The sequence below is a fragment of the Chiloscyllium plagiosum genome, unplaced genomic scaffold, assembly GCF_037043375.1.
Source record: "Chiloscyllium plagiosum isolate Xiang-an unplaced genomic scaffold, Cpla_swu_hap1 HiC_scaffold_27, whole genome shotgun sequence".
Taxonomy (NCBI): Eukaryota; Metazoa; Chordata; class Chondrichthyes; order Orectolobiformes; family Hemiscylliidae; genus Chiloscyllium; species Chiloscyllium plagiosum.
Window position 1 is genome coordinate 74,434,506 of NW_028270165.1, and position 18,681 is coordinate 74,453,186.

Sequence of the window (18,681 nt, forward strand, 5' to 3'; positions counted from 1 at the left end):
GATTGTGTGTGTGTGCCTGTGTATCTGTGTAATTGTGCCTGTGTGATTGCATGTATGTGTGCCTGCGTGTGTCTGTGTAATTGTGTCTGTGATGGCATGTGTGTGTGTGCCTGCGTGTCTGTATAATTGTGTCCGTTTGATTGCATGTGTGTGTGTGCCTGTGTATCTGTGTAATTGGGTCCGTGTGATTGCATGTGTGTGTATGCCTGCGTGACTGGGTAATTTTATCTGTGTGATTGCGTGTGTGTGTATGCCTGCGTGTCTGGGTAATTGTGTCCATGTGTTTGCATGTGTGTGTGCCTGCATGTCTGTGTAATTGTGTGTGTGTGATTGCATGTGTGTGTGCCTGCGTGTCTGTGTAATTGTGTCCATGTGTTTGCATGTGTGTGTGCCTGCATGTCTGTGTAATTTTGTCCATGTGATTGCATGTATGTGTGTGCCTACGTGTGTCTGTGTAATTGTGTCCATGTGATTCCATGTGTATGTGTGCCTGCGTGTGTCTGTGTAATTGTGTCCGTGATTGCATGTGTGTAATTGCGTGTGTCTGTGTAATTGTGTCCATGTGATTGCATGTGTGTGCCTGCGTGTGTCTGTGTAATTGTGTCTGTGATTGCATGTGTGTGTGTGCCTGCGTGTCTGTATAATTGTGTCCGTGTGATTGCATGTGTGTGTTAGCCTGCGTGTCTGTGTAATTGTATCTCTGTGATTGCATGTGTGTGTGTGCCTACGTGTGTCTGTTTAATTGTGTCCTTGTGATTGCATGTGTGTGTGTACCTGCATGTGTCTGTGTAATTGTGTCTGTGACTGCATGTGTGTGTGTGCCTGCGTGTCTGTGTAATTGAGTCCGTGTGATTGCATGTGTGTGTGCCTACATGTTTCTGTGTAATTGTGTCCGTGTGATTGCATGTGTGTGTGTGCCTGCGTGTGTGTGTAATTTTATCTGTGTGATTGCGTGTGTGTGTGTATGCCTGCGTGTATGGGTAATTGTGTCTGTGTGGTTGCATGTGTGTGTGTGCCTGCGTGTGTCTGTGTAATTGTGTTCATGTGATTGCATGTGTGTGTGTGCGCCTGCGTGTCTGTATAATTGTGTCTGTGTGATTACATGTGTGTGTGCCTGCGTGTGTCTGTGTAATTGTGTCCGTGTGATTGCATGTGTGTGCCTGCGTGTTTGAGTAATTGTGTCCATGTGATTGCATGTGTGTGTGTGCATGCCTGTGTGTCTGTGTAATTGTATCTGTGTGATTGCATGTGTGTGTGCCTGCGTGTGTCTGTGTAATTGTGTCTGTGATTGCATGTGTGTGTGCCTGCGTGTCTGGGTAATTGTGTGTGTGTGGTTGCATGTGTGTGTGCCTGTGTGTGTCTGTGCAATTGTGTCCGTGTGATTGCATGTTTGTGTGCGCTTGCGTGTCTGTGTAATTGTGTCCGTGTGATTGCATGTGTGTGTGTGCCTGCGTGTGTCTGTGTAATTGTGTGTGATTGCATGTGTGTATGTGCCTACGTGTGTCTGTGTAATTGTGTCCATGTGATTGCATGTGTGTGTGTGCCTGCGTGTGTCTGTGTAATTGTGTCTGTGATTGCATGTGTGTATGTGCCTGTTTGTCTGTGTAATTGTGTCCATGTGATTGCATGTATGTGTGTGCCTGCGTGTCTGTTTAATTGTGTCCATGTGATTGCATGTATGTGTGTGCCTACGTGTGTCTGTGTAATTGTGTCCATGTGATTGCATGTGTGTGTGTGCCTGCGTGTGTCTGTGTAATTGTGTCTGTGATTGCATGTGTGTATGTGCCTGTGTGTCTGTGTAATTGTGTCCATGTGATTGCATGTGTGTGTGTGCCTGCGTGTGTCTGTTTAATTGTGTCCTTGTGATTACATGTGTGTGTGTCTGCCTGCGTGTGTCTGTGTAATTGTGTCTGTGTGATTGCATGTGTGTGTGTGCCTGCGTGTCTATGTAATTGTGTCCGTGATTGCATGTGTGTAATTGCGTGTGTCTGTGTAATTGTGTCTGTGATTGCATGTGTGTGTGTGCCTGCCTGTCTGTATAATTGTGTCCGTGTGATTGCATGTGTATGTTAGCCTGCGTGTCTGTGTAATTGTATCTCTGTGATTGCATGTGTGTGTGTGCCTACGTGTGTCTGTTTAATTGTGTCCTTGTGATTGCATGTGTGTGTGTGCCTGCGTATGTCTGTGTAATTGTGTCTGTGTGATTGCATGTGTGTGTGCCTGCGTGTCTGTGTAATTGTGTCCATGTGTTTGCATGTGTGTGTGCCTGCATGTCTGTGTAATTTTGTCCATGTGATTGCATGTATGTGTGTGCCTACGTGTGTCTGTGTAATTGTGTCCATGTGATTGCATGTGTATGTGTGCCTGCGTGTGTCTGTGGAATTGTGTCCGTGATTGCATGTGTGTAATTGCGTGTGTCTGTGTAATTGTGTCCATGTGATTGCATGTGTGTGCCTGCGTGTGTCTGTGTAATTGTGTCTGTGATTGCATGTGTGTGCCTGCGTGTCTGTATAATTGTGTCCGTGTGATTGCATGTGTGTGTTAGCCTGCTGTAATTGTATCTCTGTGATTGCATGTGTGTGTGTGCCTACGTGTGTCTGTTTAATTGTGTCATTGTGATTGCATGTGTGTGTTAGCCTGCGTGTCTGTGTAATTGTATCTCTGTGATTGCATGTGTGTGTGTGCCTACGTGTGTCTGTTTAATTGTGTCATTGTGATTGCATGTGTGTGTGTGCCTGCGTGTGTCTGTGTAATTGTGTCTGTGTGATTGCATGTGTGTGTGTGCCTGCGTGTATCTGTGTAATTGTGTCTGTGATTGCATGTGTGTGTGCCTGCGTGTATCTGTGTAATTGTGTCTGTGACTGCATGTGTGTGTGTGCCTGCATGTGTCTGTGTAATTGTATCTGTGTGATTGCATGTGTGTGTGTGCCTACGTGTGTCTGTTTAATTGTGTCCGTGTGATTGCATGTGTGTGTGCCTGCGTGTCTGTGTAATTGTATCTGTGTGATTGCATGTGTGTGTGTTCCTACGTGTGTCTGTTTAATTGTGTCCTTGTGATTGCATGTGTGTGTGTGCCTGCGTGTGTCTGTGTAATTGTGTCTGTGTGATTGCATGTGTGTGTGTGCCTGCGTGTCTGTGTAATTGTGTCCATGTGATTGCATGTGTGTGTGCCTGCATGTCTGTGTAATTGTGTCCATGTGATTGCATGTGTGTCTGTGTAATTGTGTCCATGTGATTGCATGTGTGTGTGTGCCTGTGTGTGTCTGTGTAATTGTGTCTGTGATTGCATGTGTGTAATTGGCTGTGTGTCTGTGTAATTGTGTCCATGTGATTGCATGTGTGTGTGTGCCTGCGTGTGTCTGTGTAATTGTGTCTGTGATTGAATGTGTGTGTGTGCCTGCGTGTCTGTGTAATTGTATCTCTGTGATTGCATGTGTGTGTGTGCCTACGTGTGTCTGTTTAATTGTGTCCTTGTGATTGCATGTGTGTGTGTGCCTGCGTGTCTGTGTAATTCTGTTCGTGTGATTGCATTTGTGTGTGTGCCTGTGTGTCTGTGCAATTGTGTCCATGTGATTGCATGTGTGTGTGTGCCTGCGTGTCTGTGTAATTGAGTCCGTGTGATTGCATGTGTGTGTGCCTTCATGTTTCTGTGTAATTGTGTCCGTGTGATTGCATGTGTGTGTGTGCCTGCGTGTTTGTGTAATTTTATCTGTGTGATTGCGTGTGTGTGTGTATGCCTGCGTGTCTGGGTAATTGTGTCTGTGTGGTTGCATGTGTGTGTGTCCCTGCATGTGTGTCTGTGTAATTGTGTCCGTGTGATTGCATTTGTGTGTGTGCCTGTGTGTGTCTGTGCAATTGTGTTCATGTGATTGCATGTGTGTGTGTGCGCCTGCGTGTCTGTATAATTGTGTCTGTGTGATTACATGTGTGTGTGCCTGCATGTGTCTGTATAATTGTGTCTGTGTGATTGCATGTGTGTGTGCCTGCGTGTTTGAGTAATTGTGTCCATGTGATTGCATGTGTGTGTGTGCATGCCTGCGTGTCTGTGCAATTGTATCTGTGTGATTGCATGTGTGTGTGCCTGCGTGTCTGGGTAATTGTGTGTGTGTGGTTGCATGTGTGTGTGCCTGTGTGTGTCTGTGTAATTGTGTCTGTGTGATTGCATGTGTGTGTGTGCCTGCGTGTCTATGTAATTGTGTCCATGTGATTTCGTGTGTGTGTCTGCCTGCATGTGTGTGTAATTGTGTCTGTGCGATTGCGCGTGTGTGCCTGTTTGTATATCTGTGTAATTATGTGCGTGTGATTGAATGTGTGTGTGCGCCTGCGTGTCTGTGTAATTGTGTCCGTTTGATTACATGTGTGTGTGTGCCTGCGTGTCTGTGTAATTGTGTCCGTGTGATTGCATGTGTATGTGCACCTGCATTTGTGTGTGTAATTTTGTCCATGCGATTGCATGTGTGTGTGTGTGCCTGTGTGTGACTGTGTAATTGTGCCTGTGATTGCATGTCTGCGTGTGCCTGCGTGTGTCTGTGTACTTGTGTCTGTGATTGCATGTGTGTGTGTTCCTGCGTGCCTGTGAATTGTGTCCATGTGATTGCATGTGTGTGTGCCTACGTGTGTCTGTGTAATTGTGTCCGTGTGTAACTGCTAGTCTGTGTAATTGTGTCTGTGCGATTGAATATGTGTGTGTGCCTGCGCGTTTCTGTGTAATTTGTCTGAGATTGCATGTATGTGTGTGCCTACATGTGTCTGTGGTATTGTGCCTGTGTGATTGCACGTGTGTGTGTGCCTGCGTGTGTCGGTGTAATTGTGTCCATGTGATTGCATGTATGTGTGTGCCTACGCGTGTCTGTGTGATTGTGTCCGTGTGATTGCATGTGTGTGTACCTGCTTGTGTGTGTGCCTGCATGTGTGTCTGAGTAACTGTGCCCGTATGATTGCATGTGTGGGTGCCTGCGTGTCTGTGTAAATGTGTCTGTGCGATTGCATGTGTGTGCCTGTTTGTATATCTGAGTAATTGTGTCCGTGTGATTGCATGTGTGTGTGTGCCTGCGTGTATGTGTAATTATGTCTGTGCGATTGCGTGTGTGCCTGTTTGAATATCTGTGTAATTGTGTGCATGTGATTGCATTTGTGTGTGCGCCTGCGTGTGTCTGTGTAATTGTGGACATGCGATTGCGTGTGTGTGCCTGCGTGTCTGTGTAATTGTGTCCGTGTGATTGCATTTGTGTGTGTGCCTGCGTGTGTCTGTGTAATTGTGTCCATGTGATTGCATGTGTGTGTGCGCCTGTGTGTGTCTGTATAATTGTGGACATGCGATTGCGTGTGTGTGTGTGTGCCTGCGTGTCTGTGTAATTGTGTCCGTGTGATTGCATGTGTGTGTGTGCCTGTGTGTGTCTGTGTAATAGTGTCCATGTGATTGAATGTGTGTGTGTGCCTGCGTGTCTGTGTGATTGTGTCCGTGTGATTGCATATGTGTGTGTGCCTGTGTGTGTCTGTGTAATAGTGTCCATGTGATTGAATGTGTATATGTGCCTGCGTGTGTCTGTGTAATTGTGTCAGTGATTGCATGCATGTGTGTGCCTGCGTGTGTCTGTGTACTTGTGTCTGTGATTGCATGTGTGTGTGTGTCTGCGTGTGTCTGTGTAATTGTGTCCATGTGATTGCATGTGTGTGTGTTCCTACGTGTGTCTGTGTGAATTGTGTCTGTGTGATTGCATGTGTGTGTGTAACTGCATGTCTGTGTAATTGTGTCTGTGCGATTGCATGTGTGTGTGTGCCTACATGTGTCTGTGTGATTGTGTCCGTGTGATAGGAAGTGTGTGTGTGCCTGCGTGTGTGTCGGTGTAATTGTGTCCATGTGATTGCATGAATGTGTGTGCCTACGTGTGTCTGTGTGGTTGTGTCCGTGTGATTGTATGTGTGTGTGTGCCTGCTTGTGTGTGTGCCTGCTTGTGTGTCTGTGTGATTGTGTCCGTGTGATTGCATGTGTATGTGTGCCTGTGTGTGTGTCTGTGTAATTGTGTCTGTGATTGCATGTGTGTGTGTGCCTGCGTGTGTCTGTGTAATTGTGTCCATGTGAGTGCATGTGTGTGTGTTCCTACGTGTGTCTGTGTGATTGTGTCTGTGCGATTACATGTGTGTGTGTACCTGCGTGTGTCTGTGTAATTGTGTCTGTGATTGCAAGTGTGTGTGTGCCTGCGTGTGTGTCGGTGTAATTGTGTCCATGTGATTGCATGTATGCGTGTGCCTACGTGTGTCTGTGTGGTTGTGTCCGTGTGATTGCATGTGTGTGTGCCTGCTTGTGTGTCTGTGTGATTGTGTCCGTGTGATTGCATGTGTATGTGTGTCTGTGTAATTGTATCTGTGTGATTGCATGTGTGTGTGTGCCTGCGTGTGTCTGTGTAATTGTGTCTGTGATTGCATGTGTGTGTGTGCCTGCGTGAGTCTGTGCAATTGTGTCCATGTGTTTGCATGTATGTGTGTGCCTACGTGTGTCTGTGTGATTGTGTCCGTGAGAGAGGAAGTGTGTGTGCCTGCGTGTCTGTGTAATTGTGTCTGTGTGATTGCATGTCTGTGTCTGTCTGCGTATCTGTGTAATTGTATCTGTGTGATTCCGTGTGTGTGTGTGCCTACGTGTGTCTGTTTAATTGTGTCCGTGAGATTGCATGTGTGTGTGCGCCTGTGTGTGTCTGTATAATTGTGGACATGCGATTGCGTGTGTGTGTGTGTGTGCCTGTGTGTGTCTGTATAATTGTGGACATGCGATTGTGTGTGTGTGTGTGTGCCTGCGTGTCTGTGTAATTGTGTCCGTGTGATTGCATGTGTGTGTGCCTGCATGTCTGTGTAATTGTGTCCATGTGATTTCATGTGTGTGCGCCTGTGTGTGACTGTGTAATTGGATCTGTGCGATTGCATGTGTGTGTGTGCCTGTGTGTGACTGTGTAATTGTGCCTGTGATTGCATGTGTGCGTGTGCCTGCGTGTGTGTACTTGTGTCTGTGATTGCATGTGTGTGTGTTCCTGCATGTCTGTGAATTGTGTCCATGTGATTGCATGTGTGTGTGCCTACGTGTGTCTGTGTGATTGTGTCCGTGTGTAACTGCTAGTCTGTGTAATTGTGTCTGTGCGATTGAATATGTGTGTGTGCCTGCGCGTGTCTGTGTAATTGTGTCTGAGATTGCATGTGTGTGTGTGCCTACATGTGTCTGTGTGATTGTGCCCGTATGATTGCATGTGTGTGTGCCTGCGTGTCTGTGTAATTGTGTCTGTGCGATTGCATGTGTGTGCCTGTTTGTATATCTGAGTAATTGTGTCCGTGTGATTGCATGTGTGTGTGTGCCTGCGTGTGTCTATGTACTTGTGTCTGTGATTGCATGTGTGTGTGTGCCTGCGTGTGTGTGTAATTGTGTCTGTGCGATTGCGTGTGCCTGTTTGAATATCTGTGTAATTGTGTCCATGTGATTACATTTGTGTGTGCGCCTGCGTGTGTCTGTGTAATTGTGGACATGCGATTGCGTGTGTGTGTGTGTGCCTGCGTGTCTGTGTAATTGTGTCCGTGTGATTGCATTTGTGTGTGTGCCTGTGTGTGTCTGTGTAATAGTGTCCATGTGATTGCGTGTGTGTGTGTGCCTGCGTGTCTGTGTAATTGTGTCCGTGTGATTGCATGTGTATGTGTGCCTGCATGTGTCTGTGTAATTGTGTCAGTGATCGCATGTGTGTGTGTGCCTGCGTGTGTCTGTGTAATTGTGTCCATGTGATTGCATGTGTGTGTGTGCCTGCGTGTGTGTGTAATTGTGTCTGTGCGATTGCGTGTGTGCCCATTTGAATATCTGTGTAATTGTGTCCATGTGATTGCATGTGTGTGTGCGCCTGTGTGTGTCTGTATAATTGTGGACATGCGATTGCGTGTGTGTGTGTGTGCCTGCGTGTCTGTGTAATTGTGTCCGTGTGATTGCATGTGTGTGTGTGCCTGTGTGTGTCTGTGTAATAGTGTCCATGTGATTGCATGTGTGTGTGCCTGCGTGTCTGTGTAATTGTGTCCGTGTGATTGCATGTGTATATGTGCCTGCGTGTGTCTGTGTAATTGTGTCAGTGATTGCATGCATGTGTGTGCCTGCGTGTGTCTGTGTACTTGTGTCTGTGATTGCATGTGTGTGTGCCTGTGTGTGTCTGTAATAGTGTCCATGTGATTGCATGTGTGTGTGTGCCTGCGTGTCTGTGTAATTGTGCCCGTGTGATTGCATGTGTGTGTGTGCCTGCGTGTCTGTGTAATTGTGTCCATGTGATTACATGTGTATGTGTGCTTGCGTGTGTCTGTGTAATTGTGTCAGTGATTGCATGCGTGTGTGTGCCTGCGTGTGTCTGTGTAATTGTGTCTGTGATTGCATGTGTGTGTGTGCCTGCGTGTGTCTGTGTAATTGTGTCCATGTGATTGCATGTGTGTGTGTTCCTACGTGTGTCTGTGTGAATTGTGTCTGTGTGATTGCGTGTGTGTGTGTAACTGCGTGTCTGTGTAATTGTGTCTGTGCGATTGCATGTGTGTGTGTGCCTGCGTGTGTCTGTGTAATTGTGTCTGTGATTGCATGTATGTGTGTGCCTACATGTGTCTGTGTGATTGTGTCCGTGTGATAGGAAGTGTGTGTGTGCCTGCGTGTGTGTCGGTGTAATTGTGTCCATGTGATTGCATGAATGTGTGTGCCTACGTGTGTCTGTGTGGTTGTGTCCATGTGATTGTATGTGTGTGTGTGCCTGCTTGTGTGTCTGTGTGATTGTGTCCGTGTGATTGCATGTGTATGTGTGCCTGTGTGTGTGTCTGTGTAATTGTGTCTGTGATTGCATGTGTGTGTGTTCCTGCGTGTGTCTGTGTAATTGTGTCCATGTGATTGCATGTGTGTGTGTGCCTGCGTCTGTGTAATTGTGCCCGTGTGTTTGCATGTGTGTGTGCCTGCGTGTCTGTGTAATTGTGTCCGTGTGATTGCATGTGTATGTGTGCCTGCGTGTGTCTGTGTAATTGTGTCAGTGATTGCATGCGTGTGTGCCTGCGTGTGTCTGTGTAATTGTGTTTGTGATTGCATGTTTGTGTGTGCCTGCGTGTGTCTGTATAATTGTGTCTGTGATTGCATGTATGTGTGTGCCTACATGTGTCTGTGTGATTGTGTCCGTGTGATTGCAAGTGTGTGTGTGCCTGCGTGTGTGTCGGTGTAATTGTGTCCATGTGATTGCATGTATGTGTGTGCCTACGTGTGTCTGTGTGGTTGTGTCCATGTGATTGCATGTGTGTGTGCCTGCTTGTGTGTGTGCCTGCTTGTGTGTCTGTGTGATTGTGTCCGTGTGATTGCATGTGTATGTGTGTCTGTGTAATTGTATCTGTGTGATTGCATGTGTGTGTGTGCCTGCGTGAGTCTGTGTAATTGTGTCCATGTGTTTGCACGTATATGTGTGCCTACGTGTGTCTGTGTGATTGTGTCCGTGTGATTGCATGCGTGTGTGTGCCTGCGTGTCGGTGTAATTGTGTCTGTGTGATTGCATGTCTGTGTCTGTCTGCGTATCTGTGTAATTGTATCTGTGTGATTCCGTGTGTGTGTGTGCCTACGTGTGTCTGTTTAATTGTGTCCGTGAGATTGCATGTGTGTGTGTGCCTGCGTGTGTCTGTTTAATTGATTCTGTGTGATTGCATGTGTGTGTGTGCTTGCGTGTGTGTGTGTAATTGTGTCTGTGCGATTGCATGTGAGTGTGTGCCTGCGTGTGTCTGTGTAATTGTGTCCATGAGATTGCATATGTGTGTGTGCGTGTGTGTCTGTGTAATTGTGCCTGTGATTACATGTGTGTGTGTGTGTGTGACTGCATCTCTGTGTAATTGTGTCTGTGTGATTACATGTATGTGTGTGCCTACGTGTGTCTGTGTGATTGTGTCCGTGTGATTGCATGTGTGTGTATGCCTGCGTGTCTGTGTGATTGTGTCCGTGTGATTGCATGTGTGTGTGTGTGCCTGCGTGTTTGTGTAAATGTGTCCGTGCGATTGCATGTTTGTGTGTGCCTACATGTATCTGTGTGATTGTGTCCGTGTGATTGCGTATGTGTGTGTGCGTGTGTGTCTGTGTAATTGTGTCTGTGATAACATGTGTGTGTCTGCATCTCTGTGTAATTGTGTCTGTGTGATTACATGTATGTGTGTGCCTACGTGTGTCTGTGTGATTGTGTCCGTGTGATTGCATGTGTGCGTGTGCCTGTGTGAGTCTGTGTAATTGTGTCTGTGTGATTGCATGTGTGTGTGTGCCTGCGTGTCTATGTAATTGTGTCCATGTGATTGCATGTGTGTGTGTGCCTGCGTGTGTCTGTGTAATTGTGTCAGTGATTGCATGCGTGTGTGTGCCTGCGTGTGTCTGTGTAATTGTGTCTGTAATTGCATGTGTGTGTGTGTCTGCGTGTGTCTGTGTAATTGTGTCCATGTGATTGCATGTGTGTGTGTTCCTACGTGTGTCTGTGTGAATTGTGTCTGTGTGATTGCATGTGTGTGTGTAACTGCGTGTCTGTGTAATTGTGTCTGTGCGATTGCATGTATGTGTGCGCCTGCGTGTGTCTGTGTAATTGTGTCTGTGATTGCATGTATGTGTGTGCCTACATGTGTCTGTGTGATTGTGTCCGTGTGATAGGAAGTGTGTGTGTGCCTGCGTGTGTGTCGGTGTAATTGTGTCCATGTGATTGCATGAATGTGTATGCCTACGTGTGTCTGTGTGGTTGTGTCCGTGTGATTGTATGTGTGTGTGTGCCTGCTTGTGTGTGTGCCTGCTTGTGTGTCTGTGTGATTGTGTCCGTGTGATTGCATGTGTATGTGTTCCTGCGTGTCCCTGTAATTGTGTCCATGTGATTGCATGTTTGTGTGTGCCTGCGTGTGTCTGTGTGATTGTGTCCGTGTGATTGCATATGTGTGTGTGCGTGTCTGTCTGTGTAATTGTGTCTGTGATTACATGTGTGTGTGTGTCCCTGCGTCTCTGTGTAATTGTGTCTGTGTGATTACATGTATGTGTGTGCCTACGTGTGTCTGTGTGATTGTGTCCGTGTGATTGCATGTGTGTGTATGCCTGCGTGTCTGTGTGATTGTGTCCGTGTGATTGCATGTGTGTGTGTGTGCCTGCGTGTTTGTGTAAATGTGTCCGTGTGATTGCATGTTTGTGTGTGCCTACATGTATCTGTGTGATTGTGTCCGTGTGATTGCATATGTGTGTGTGCGTGTGTCTGTGTAATTGTGTCTGTGATAACATGTGTGTGTCTGCATCTCTGTGTAATTGTGTCTGTGTGATTACATGTGTGTGCCTACGTGTGTCTGTGTGATTGTGTCCGTGTGATTGCATGTGCGTGTATGCCTGCGTGTCTGTGTGATTGTCTCCGTGTGATTGCATGTGTGTGTGTGCCTGTGTGAGTCTGTGTAATTTTGTCTGTGATTGCATTTGTGTGTGTGTCTGTGTAATTGTGTCCATGTGATTGCATGTGTGTGTGCCTACGTGTGTCTGTGTGATTGTGTCCGTGTAACTGCGTGTCTGTGTAATTGTGTCTGTGTGATTGCATGTGTGTGTGTGCCTGCGTGTCTGTGTAATTGTGTCTGTGTGATTGCATGTGTGTGTGTGCCTGCGTGTCTGTGTAATTGTGTCCATGTGTTTGCATGTGTGTGTGCCTGCGCGTGTCTGTGTAATTGTGTCTGTGATTGCATGTATGTGTGTGCCTACATGTGTCTGTGTTATTGTGCCCGTGTGATTGCACGTGTGTGTGTGTCTGCGTGTGTGTCGGTGTAATTGTGTCCATGTGATTGCATGTATGTGTATGCCTGCGTGTGTCTGTGTGATTGTGTCCGTGTGATTGCATGTGTGTGTACCTGCTTGTGTGTCTGTGTAATTGTGTCAGTGCGATTGCGTGTGTGTGCCTGTTTGTATATCTGTGTAATTCTGTCCGTGTGATTGAATGTGTGTGTGCGCCTGTGTGTGTCTGTGTAATTGTGTCCATGTGATTGCATGTGTATGTGTGCCTGCGTGTGTCTGTGTACTTGTGTCTGTGATTGCATGTGTGTGTCTGCCTGCGTGTGTCTGTGTAATTGTGTCTGTGTGATTGCATGTGTGTGTGTGCCTGCGTGTCTGTGTAATTGTGCCCGTGTGATTGCATGTGTATGTGTGCCTGCGTGTGTCTGTGTACTTGTGTCTGTGATTGCATGTGTGTGTGTGCCTGCGTGTGTCTGTGAAATTGTGTCCGTGTGATTGCATTTGTGTGTGTGCCTACGTGTGTCTGTGTGATTGTGTCCGTGTGATTGCATGTGTGTGTGTGTGTCTGCGTAATTGTGTCTGTGATTACATGTGTGTGTGTGCCTGTGTGTCTGTGTAATTGTGTCTGTGATTGCATGTGTGTGTATGCCTGTGTGTGTCCGTGTAATTGTGTCCATGTGATTGCATATGTGTGTGTCTGTGTAATTGTGTCTGTGTGATTGTGTGTGTGTGTGTGCCTGCATGTGTGTCTGAGTAACTGTCCCCGTATGATTGCATGTGTGTGTGCCTGCGTGTGTGTGTAATTGTGTCTGTGCGATTGCGTGTGTGTGTGCGCCTGCATGTGTCTGTGTAATTGTGGACATGCGATTGCGTGTGTGTGTGTGTGCCTGTGTGTGTCTGTGTAACTGTGTCTGTGTGATTGCATTTGTGTGTGTGTGCCTGTGTGTGTCTGTGTAATTGTGTCCATGTGATTGCATGTGTGTGTGTGCCTGCGTGTGTCTGTGTGATGGTGTCCGTGTGATTGCATGTGTGTGTACCTGCTTTTGTGTGTGCCTGCATGTGTGTCTGAGTAACTGTGCCCGTATGATTGCATGTGTGTGTGCCTGCGTGTGTGTGTAATTGTGTCTGTGCGATTGCGTGTGTGTGTGGCTGTTTGTATATCTGTGTAATTGTGTCCGTGTGATTGTGTGTGCCTGCGTGTGTATCTCTGTAATTGTGTCTGTGCAATTGCATGTTTGTGTGTGCCTGCGTGTGTGTCTGTATAACCGTGTCCATGTGACAGCACTTGTGTCTGCCTGTGTGTGTGTCTGTGTAACTGTGCCCGTGTGACTGCATGTGTATGTGCCTGCGTGTGTATCTGTGTAATTGTGTCCGTGTGAATCCATGTGTGTGTGTGCCTGCGTGTGTATCTGTGTAATTGTGTCCGTGTGATTGCATGTGTGTGCGTGCCTGCGTGTCTGTGTAATTGTGTCCGTGTGATTGCATGTATGTGTGTGCCTGCGTGTCTGTGTAATTGTGTCCATTTGATTGCATGTGTGTGTGCATGCGTGTGTCTGTGTAATTGTGTCTGTGCGATTGCATGTGAGTGTGTGCCTGCCTGCCTGTGTAATTGTGCCCGTGTGTTTGCATGTGTGTGTGTGCCTACGTGTATGTGTGTAATTGTGTCCGTGTGATTGCATGTGTGTGTGTGCCTGCGTGTCTGTGTAATTGTGCCCGTGTGATTGCTTGTGTGTGTGTGCCTGCGTGTGTCTGTGTAATTGTGTCCGTGTGATTGCATGTGTGTGTGTGCCTGCGTGTGTCTGTGTAATTGTGTCTGTGCGATTGCATGTGTGTGTGTGCATGCATGTGTCTGTGTAATTGTGTCCGTGTGATTGCATGTGTGTGCCTGTGTATGTCTGTGTGATTGTGTCCGTGTGGTTGCATGTGTGTGTGTGCCTGCGTGTGTCTGTGTAATTGTGTCCGTGTGATTGCATGTGTGTGTGTGCCTGCGTAATTGTGTCTGTGTGATTGCATGTGTGTGTGCATGCGTGTGTCTGTGTAATTGTGTCTGTGCGATTGCATGTGAGTGTGTGCCTACGTGTGTCTGTGTAATTGTGTCCGTGTGATTGCATGTGTGTGTGTGCATGCGTGTGTCTGTGTAATTGTGTCCATGTGATTCCATGTATGTGTGTGCCTACGTGTGTCTGTGTAATTGTGTCCGTGTGATTGCATGTGTGTGTGTGCGTGTGTCTCGGTGTAATTATGTCTGTGATTACATGTGTGTGTGTGTCTGTGTGCCTGTGTAATTGTGTCCATGTGATTGCATGTATGTGTGTGCCTACGTGTGTCTGTGTGATTGTGTCCGTGTGATTGCATGTGTGTGTGTGCCTGCGTGTCTGTGTGATTGTGTCCATGTGATTGCATATGTGTGTGTGTGTGCCTGCGTGAGTCTGTGTAATTGTGTCTGTGATTAGATGCGTGTGTGTGCCTGTGTGTCCGTGTGATTGCATGTGTGTGTGTGCCTGCGTGTGTCTGTGTAATTGTGTCAGTGTAATTGTGTGTGTGTGTGCCTGCATGTGTGTCTGTGTAACTGCGCCCATATGATTGCATGTGTGTGTGCCTGTGTGTCTGTGTAATTGTGTCCGCGTGATTGTATGTGTTTGTGTGTCTGCGTGTGTGTCTGTGTAATTGTGTCTGTGTGATTGCGTGTTTGCCTGCGTGTCTGTGTAATTGTGTCCGTGTGATTGCATGTGTGTGTGTGTCTGCGTGTGTGTCTGTGTAATTGTGTCTGTGCGATTGCGTGTGTGCCTGTGTGTATCTGTGTAATTGTGTCTGTGTGATTGCATGTGTGTGTGCCTGTGTGTGTCTGTGTAATTGTGTTCATGTGACTGCATGTGTGTGTGCCTGCATCTCTGTGTAATTGTGTCTGTGTGATTATATGTATGTGTGTGCCTACCTGTGTCTGTGTAATTGTGTCCATGTGATTGCATGTGTATGTGTAATTGTGTCTGTGCGATTGCATGTGAGTGTGCCTGTGTGTGTCTGTGTAATTGTGTCCGTGTGATTGCATGTGAGTGTGCCTGCATGTGTCTGTGTAATTGTGTCTGTGTGATTGCATGTGTGTGTGTGCCTGCGTGCCTGTGTAATTGTGTCCATGTGATTGCATGTGTGTGTGTGCCTGCGTGTGTCTGTATAATTGTGTCTGTGATTGCATGTGTGTGTGCCTGCATGTGTCTGTGTAATTGTGTCCATGTGACTGCATGTCTGTGTGTGTGCCTGCATCTCTGTGTAATTGTGTCTGTGTGATTACATGTATGTGTGTGCCTACATGTGTCTGTGTGATTGTGTCCGTGTGATTGCATGTGTGTGTGTGCCTACGTGTGTCTGTTTAATTGTGTCCGTGTGATTGCATGTGTATGTGTAATTGTGTCTGTGCGATTGCGTGTGTGTGCCTATGTGTGTAATTGTGTCCATGTGATTGCATGTGTGTGTAATTATGTCTGTGCGATTGCGTGTGCCTGTGTATCTGTGTAATTGTGTCTGTGTGGTTGCATGTGTGTGTGTGAGCCTGCGTGTCTGTGTAATTGTGTCCGTGTGATTGTGTGTGCCTGCATGTGTATCTCTGTAATTGTGTTTGTGCAATTGCATGTTTGTGTGTGCCTGCGTGTGCGTCTGTGTAACCGTGTCCATGTGACTGTATTTGTGTCTGCCTGCGTGTGTGTCTGTGTAACTGTGTCCGTGTGACTGCATGTTTATGTGCCTGCGTGTGTATCTGTATAATTGTGTTCGTGTGATTGCATGTGTGTGTGTGCCTGCGTGTGTCTGTGTAATTGTGTCCATGCGATTGCATGTGTGTGTGTGGCTGCGTGTATATGTACATGCTCAGAATAAGAGCAGGGTGCGTGTACAAAGCTGTGGACACTTGAGCAAAGACTGTGTCTTTGGCTGGAATCTGAATATCCATCTCACATTCACCGTTTCATCTCACGGCGAGGACTGGATCCTGACAAGGACCGGGGAGTCTTTGTTTCAACAGACACAGGAACGGACTGTCTGGGACTGTCCCCAACACACAGCACTGGAAAGACACACAGACAGGACAGAGGTATGGGCAGTGACACTGTCGGTGGACATAGCGCTGAGAGCTATCACACAGAGGAGACACATGAAGCAATGACAAGAGAGGTCGCACTGTAGAGAGAGAGAGAGAGATAGAGACACACACACACGGTGCAGAGCTGAGAGCAGATGTGAGAACAGACACTGTCTACAGACACAGGGACCAGAGGTGCCATCAGTGGGGGAACGGCTGAAGTCCTGGGTCAATGGGGTTTGGAAGGATGAAGGGGGCGATCGAAGTGAAACTTACAGGAGATTGAGTGGCCTGGATACAGTGGATGTGACAAAGACGTTTTCCCCAGTCGGAGAGACCAGGACATGAGGGCCCAGCCTCAGAGTGAAGGGACCACCCTTGCAAACTGAGGGGAGGTGGGATTTGTTCAGCCGCAGGGTGGGGAGTCTGTGGGACACATGGCCGGAGGGGGCTGTGGGGGGTGGGGGTCATGTCACTGAGGGTATTTAAGACAGAGAGAGAGATCGGTTCTTCATTGTTCAGGGATCCAGGGTTACGGGGAGAAGGGAAGGGAATGGATTTGAGAAACAGATCGGCCGTGATCAAAATGGCGGGGCAAATCCGATGGGCCGAATGGCCAGATCTGCTGCTATACCTTACGCTCTATGGTCACAGGATATACCGACCGGTGAATGATGGCACTTACCAGCAGACCTCCTGATCTTGAAAGACTGCTCTCTGACATCTGTCCCACCGACTGTGGCCTGCTGTTTGATAGGATATGAGGATAAGGGAATCCATTATCAATCCAGTATAAAATCTGTAGTGACAGCTTCCGTACTATTCCCCACTGCATATTGCTTACCATCACCCCCCCACACACACACCCTTCCCCCCCTCACCCCCAACCCCTCTCCTGCAAAACCCACCCCGAACCGTTGGACAAAAACTAACTCAACCACAGGCGTAGAAACCAGGCCATTCAGCCCATCGAGTATGGCCCTGCCACGTAACGAGACTGTGGTTGATCTGATCACCCTCCACTCCCACTTTCCTTCTTTTCTCCCCATGACCCTCGACATTCCCCCCCCCCCCCCCCCACCCACCTTACCGATCAAAGATCTGTCTATCTCAGCCTTGAATATACAGTAGCGCCTCGACTTACGAACTTAATCCGTTCAGTGTCCCGGTTCGCGAACCAAAAAGTTCGTGAACTGAATAAATTTTTCCCGTTGTTCGGAATAGGGTAAGAATGCTTGGACGTAGCGACGAACGCTGTTCACAGCGCACACGCCAAAGACAAACTGGATGAGATCACGCGGGGCCCGAGAGCTTTAGCGTTCGACAGGCGCGGAGCACAGCAGAACAATGAAACCACGTGGTCGCACACCGGCTTTTTGCGGTCGCACCTTCGTTCGTACCTTGAATTCCGTCCGTACGTTGAAGCAAAATTTTACGTACAATCCTGTTCGTAAACCGATTTGTTTGTGAGCGGGGTCGTTCGTATGTCGAGGCGCTACTGTACTTAGTTAAAAATCCCACAGCACCAGGTGATAGTCCAACAGGTTTACTTGGAAGTACTTGCTTTCGGAACGCCGCTCCTTCTTCAGGAAGCTGATGGGGGAGCAATGCTCCAAAAGCTAGTGCTTCCAAATAAAGCTGTTGGACTGTAACCTGGTGCGGTGGGATGTTTAACTATGTCCACCCCGGTCCAACACTGGCTCCTGCACATCTTGAACATACTTAATGAGCCAGCCTTGACAGTCACCTGTGGTAAAGGATTTATCCCCCTCACGGGAGAAATTCCCCATCTTGTGATGCCCTCTGGTGCTAGACTCTCGCCCATGGGGGCAACAACCTTTCCCCATGTCCCCTGTCAAGCCCTTTCAATACGGTTCCTGCTCATTCTCCTAAGCTCCAATCAGTACAGGCCCAACCTGCTCATAAGGCAGCCCCTCCATACCCAGTAACAGCCGGGCGGACTGGCTGCTGCACTCTCTCCAATGGCAGTAAATCTTTCCTCAAGTAAGGGGAATTAAACTGTTTACCCCATTGTTCAGGGGATCCAGGGTTACGGGGAGAAGGGAAGGGAATGGACTAGAGAAACAGATCAGCCGTGATCAAAATGGTGGGGCAAACCCGATGGGCTGAATGGCCAGATCTGCTGCTATACCTTACGCTCTATGTCACAGGATATACAGACGTGTGCGTGTGTGTGAGTGCGCGTGAGGGAGAGAGAGTGTGCACGTGAGTGTGAGTGCACATGAGAGAATGTGTGTATGCGTGCTCAGTAGAATGTGTGCATGGGTGTTACAGGGTATAAGCCTGTGAGAGGGTGTGTGTGGGGGGGGGGTGTATGTGTGTGTGTTTGATGAGAGAGCATGTGAATGAGAGTTTGCGAGTGTGAGTACATAAGAGTATGTGTACGTGTGTGTATGTGCACGTGTTTATGCGTGTGTGTATGTGTGCGTGCATATGTGTGAGTGAGTGTGTATGTGTGTGCGTGTATGTATGTGTGCATGTGTCGGTGTATGTGTGTGTGTGTATGTATGTGTGTGTGTGTGCGTGTGTAGGTGTATGTGTGTGTGTGTGTGTGTATAGTGCAGTGGGGTCCCCTGTAGTGTGACATGAACCCAAGGTCCCAGTTGAGGCCATCCCCATGGATACCAAACTTAGCTCCCAGGCTCTGCTCATCCACTCATCCAGCCTTGGGGCGACTGTGTGGAGGGTGTACATTCTCTCCCCGTGTCTACGTGGGTTTCCTTCGGGTGCTCCAGTTTCCTCCCACAGTCCAAAGATGTGCAGGTTAGGGTGGAGTGGCCACACTAATTTGTTCCATAAATGTCGAGCGATAGAGTAGGGGGGGGAAGATCTGGGT

General features: G+C 47.8%; 1 protein-coding gene across 1 annotated transcript in view; it reads right to left on the minus strand.

The window, feature by feature from the left end:
• Positions 1–18,681, minus strand: part of LOC122545955 (E3 ubiquitin-protein ligase RNF212B-like) — a 442,187-nt gene that overhangs the window by 229,155 nt on the left and 194,351 nt on the right. Inside the window, exon 9 of the mRNA XM_087974890.1 lies at positions 16,510–16,570. Coding sequence (XP_087831016.1) covers positions 16,510–16,570 — 61 coding nt within the window. The remainder of the gene's footprint in view (positions 1–16,509; positions 16,571–18,681) is intronic.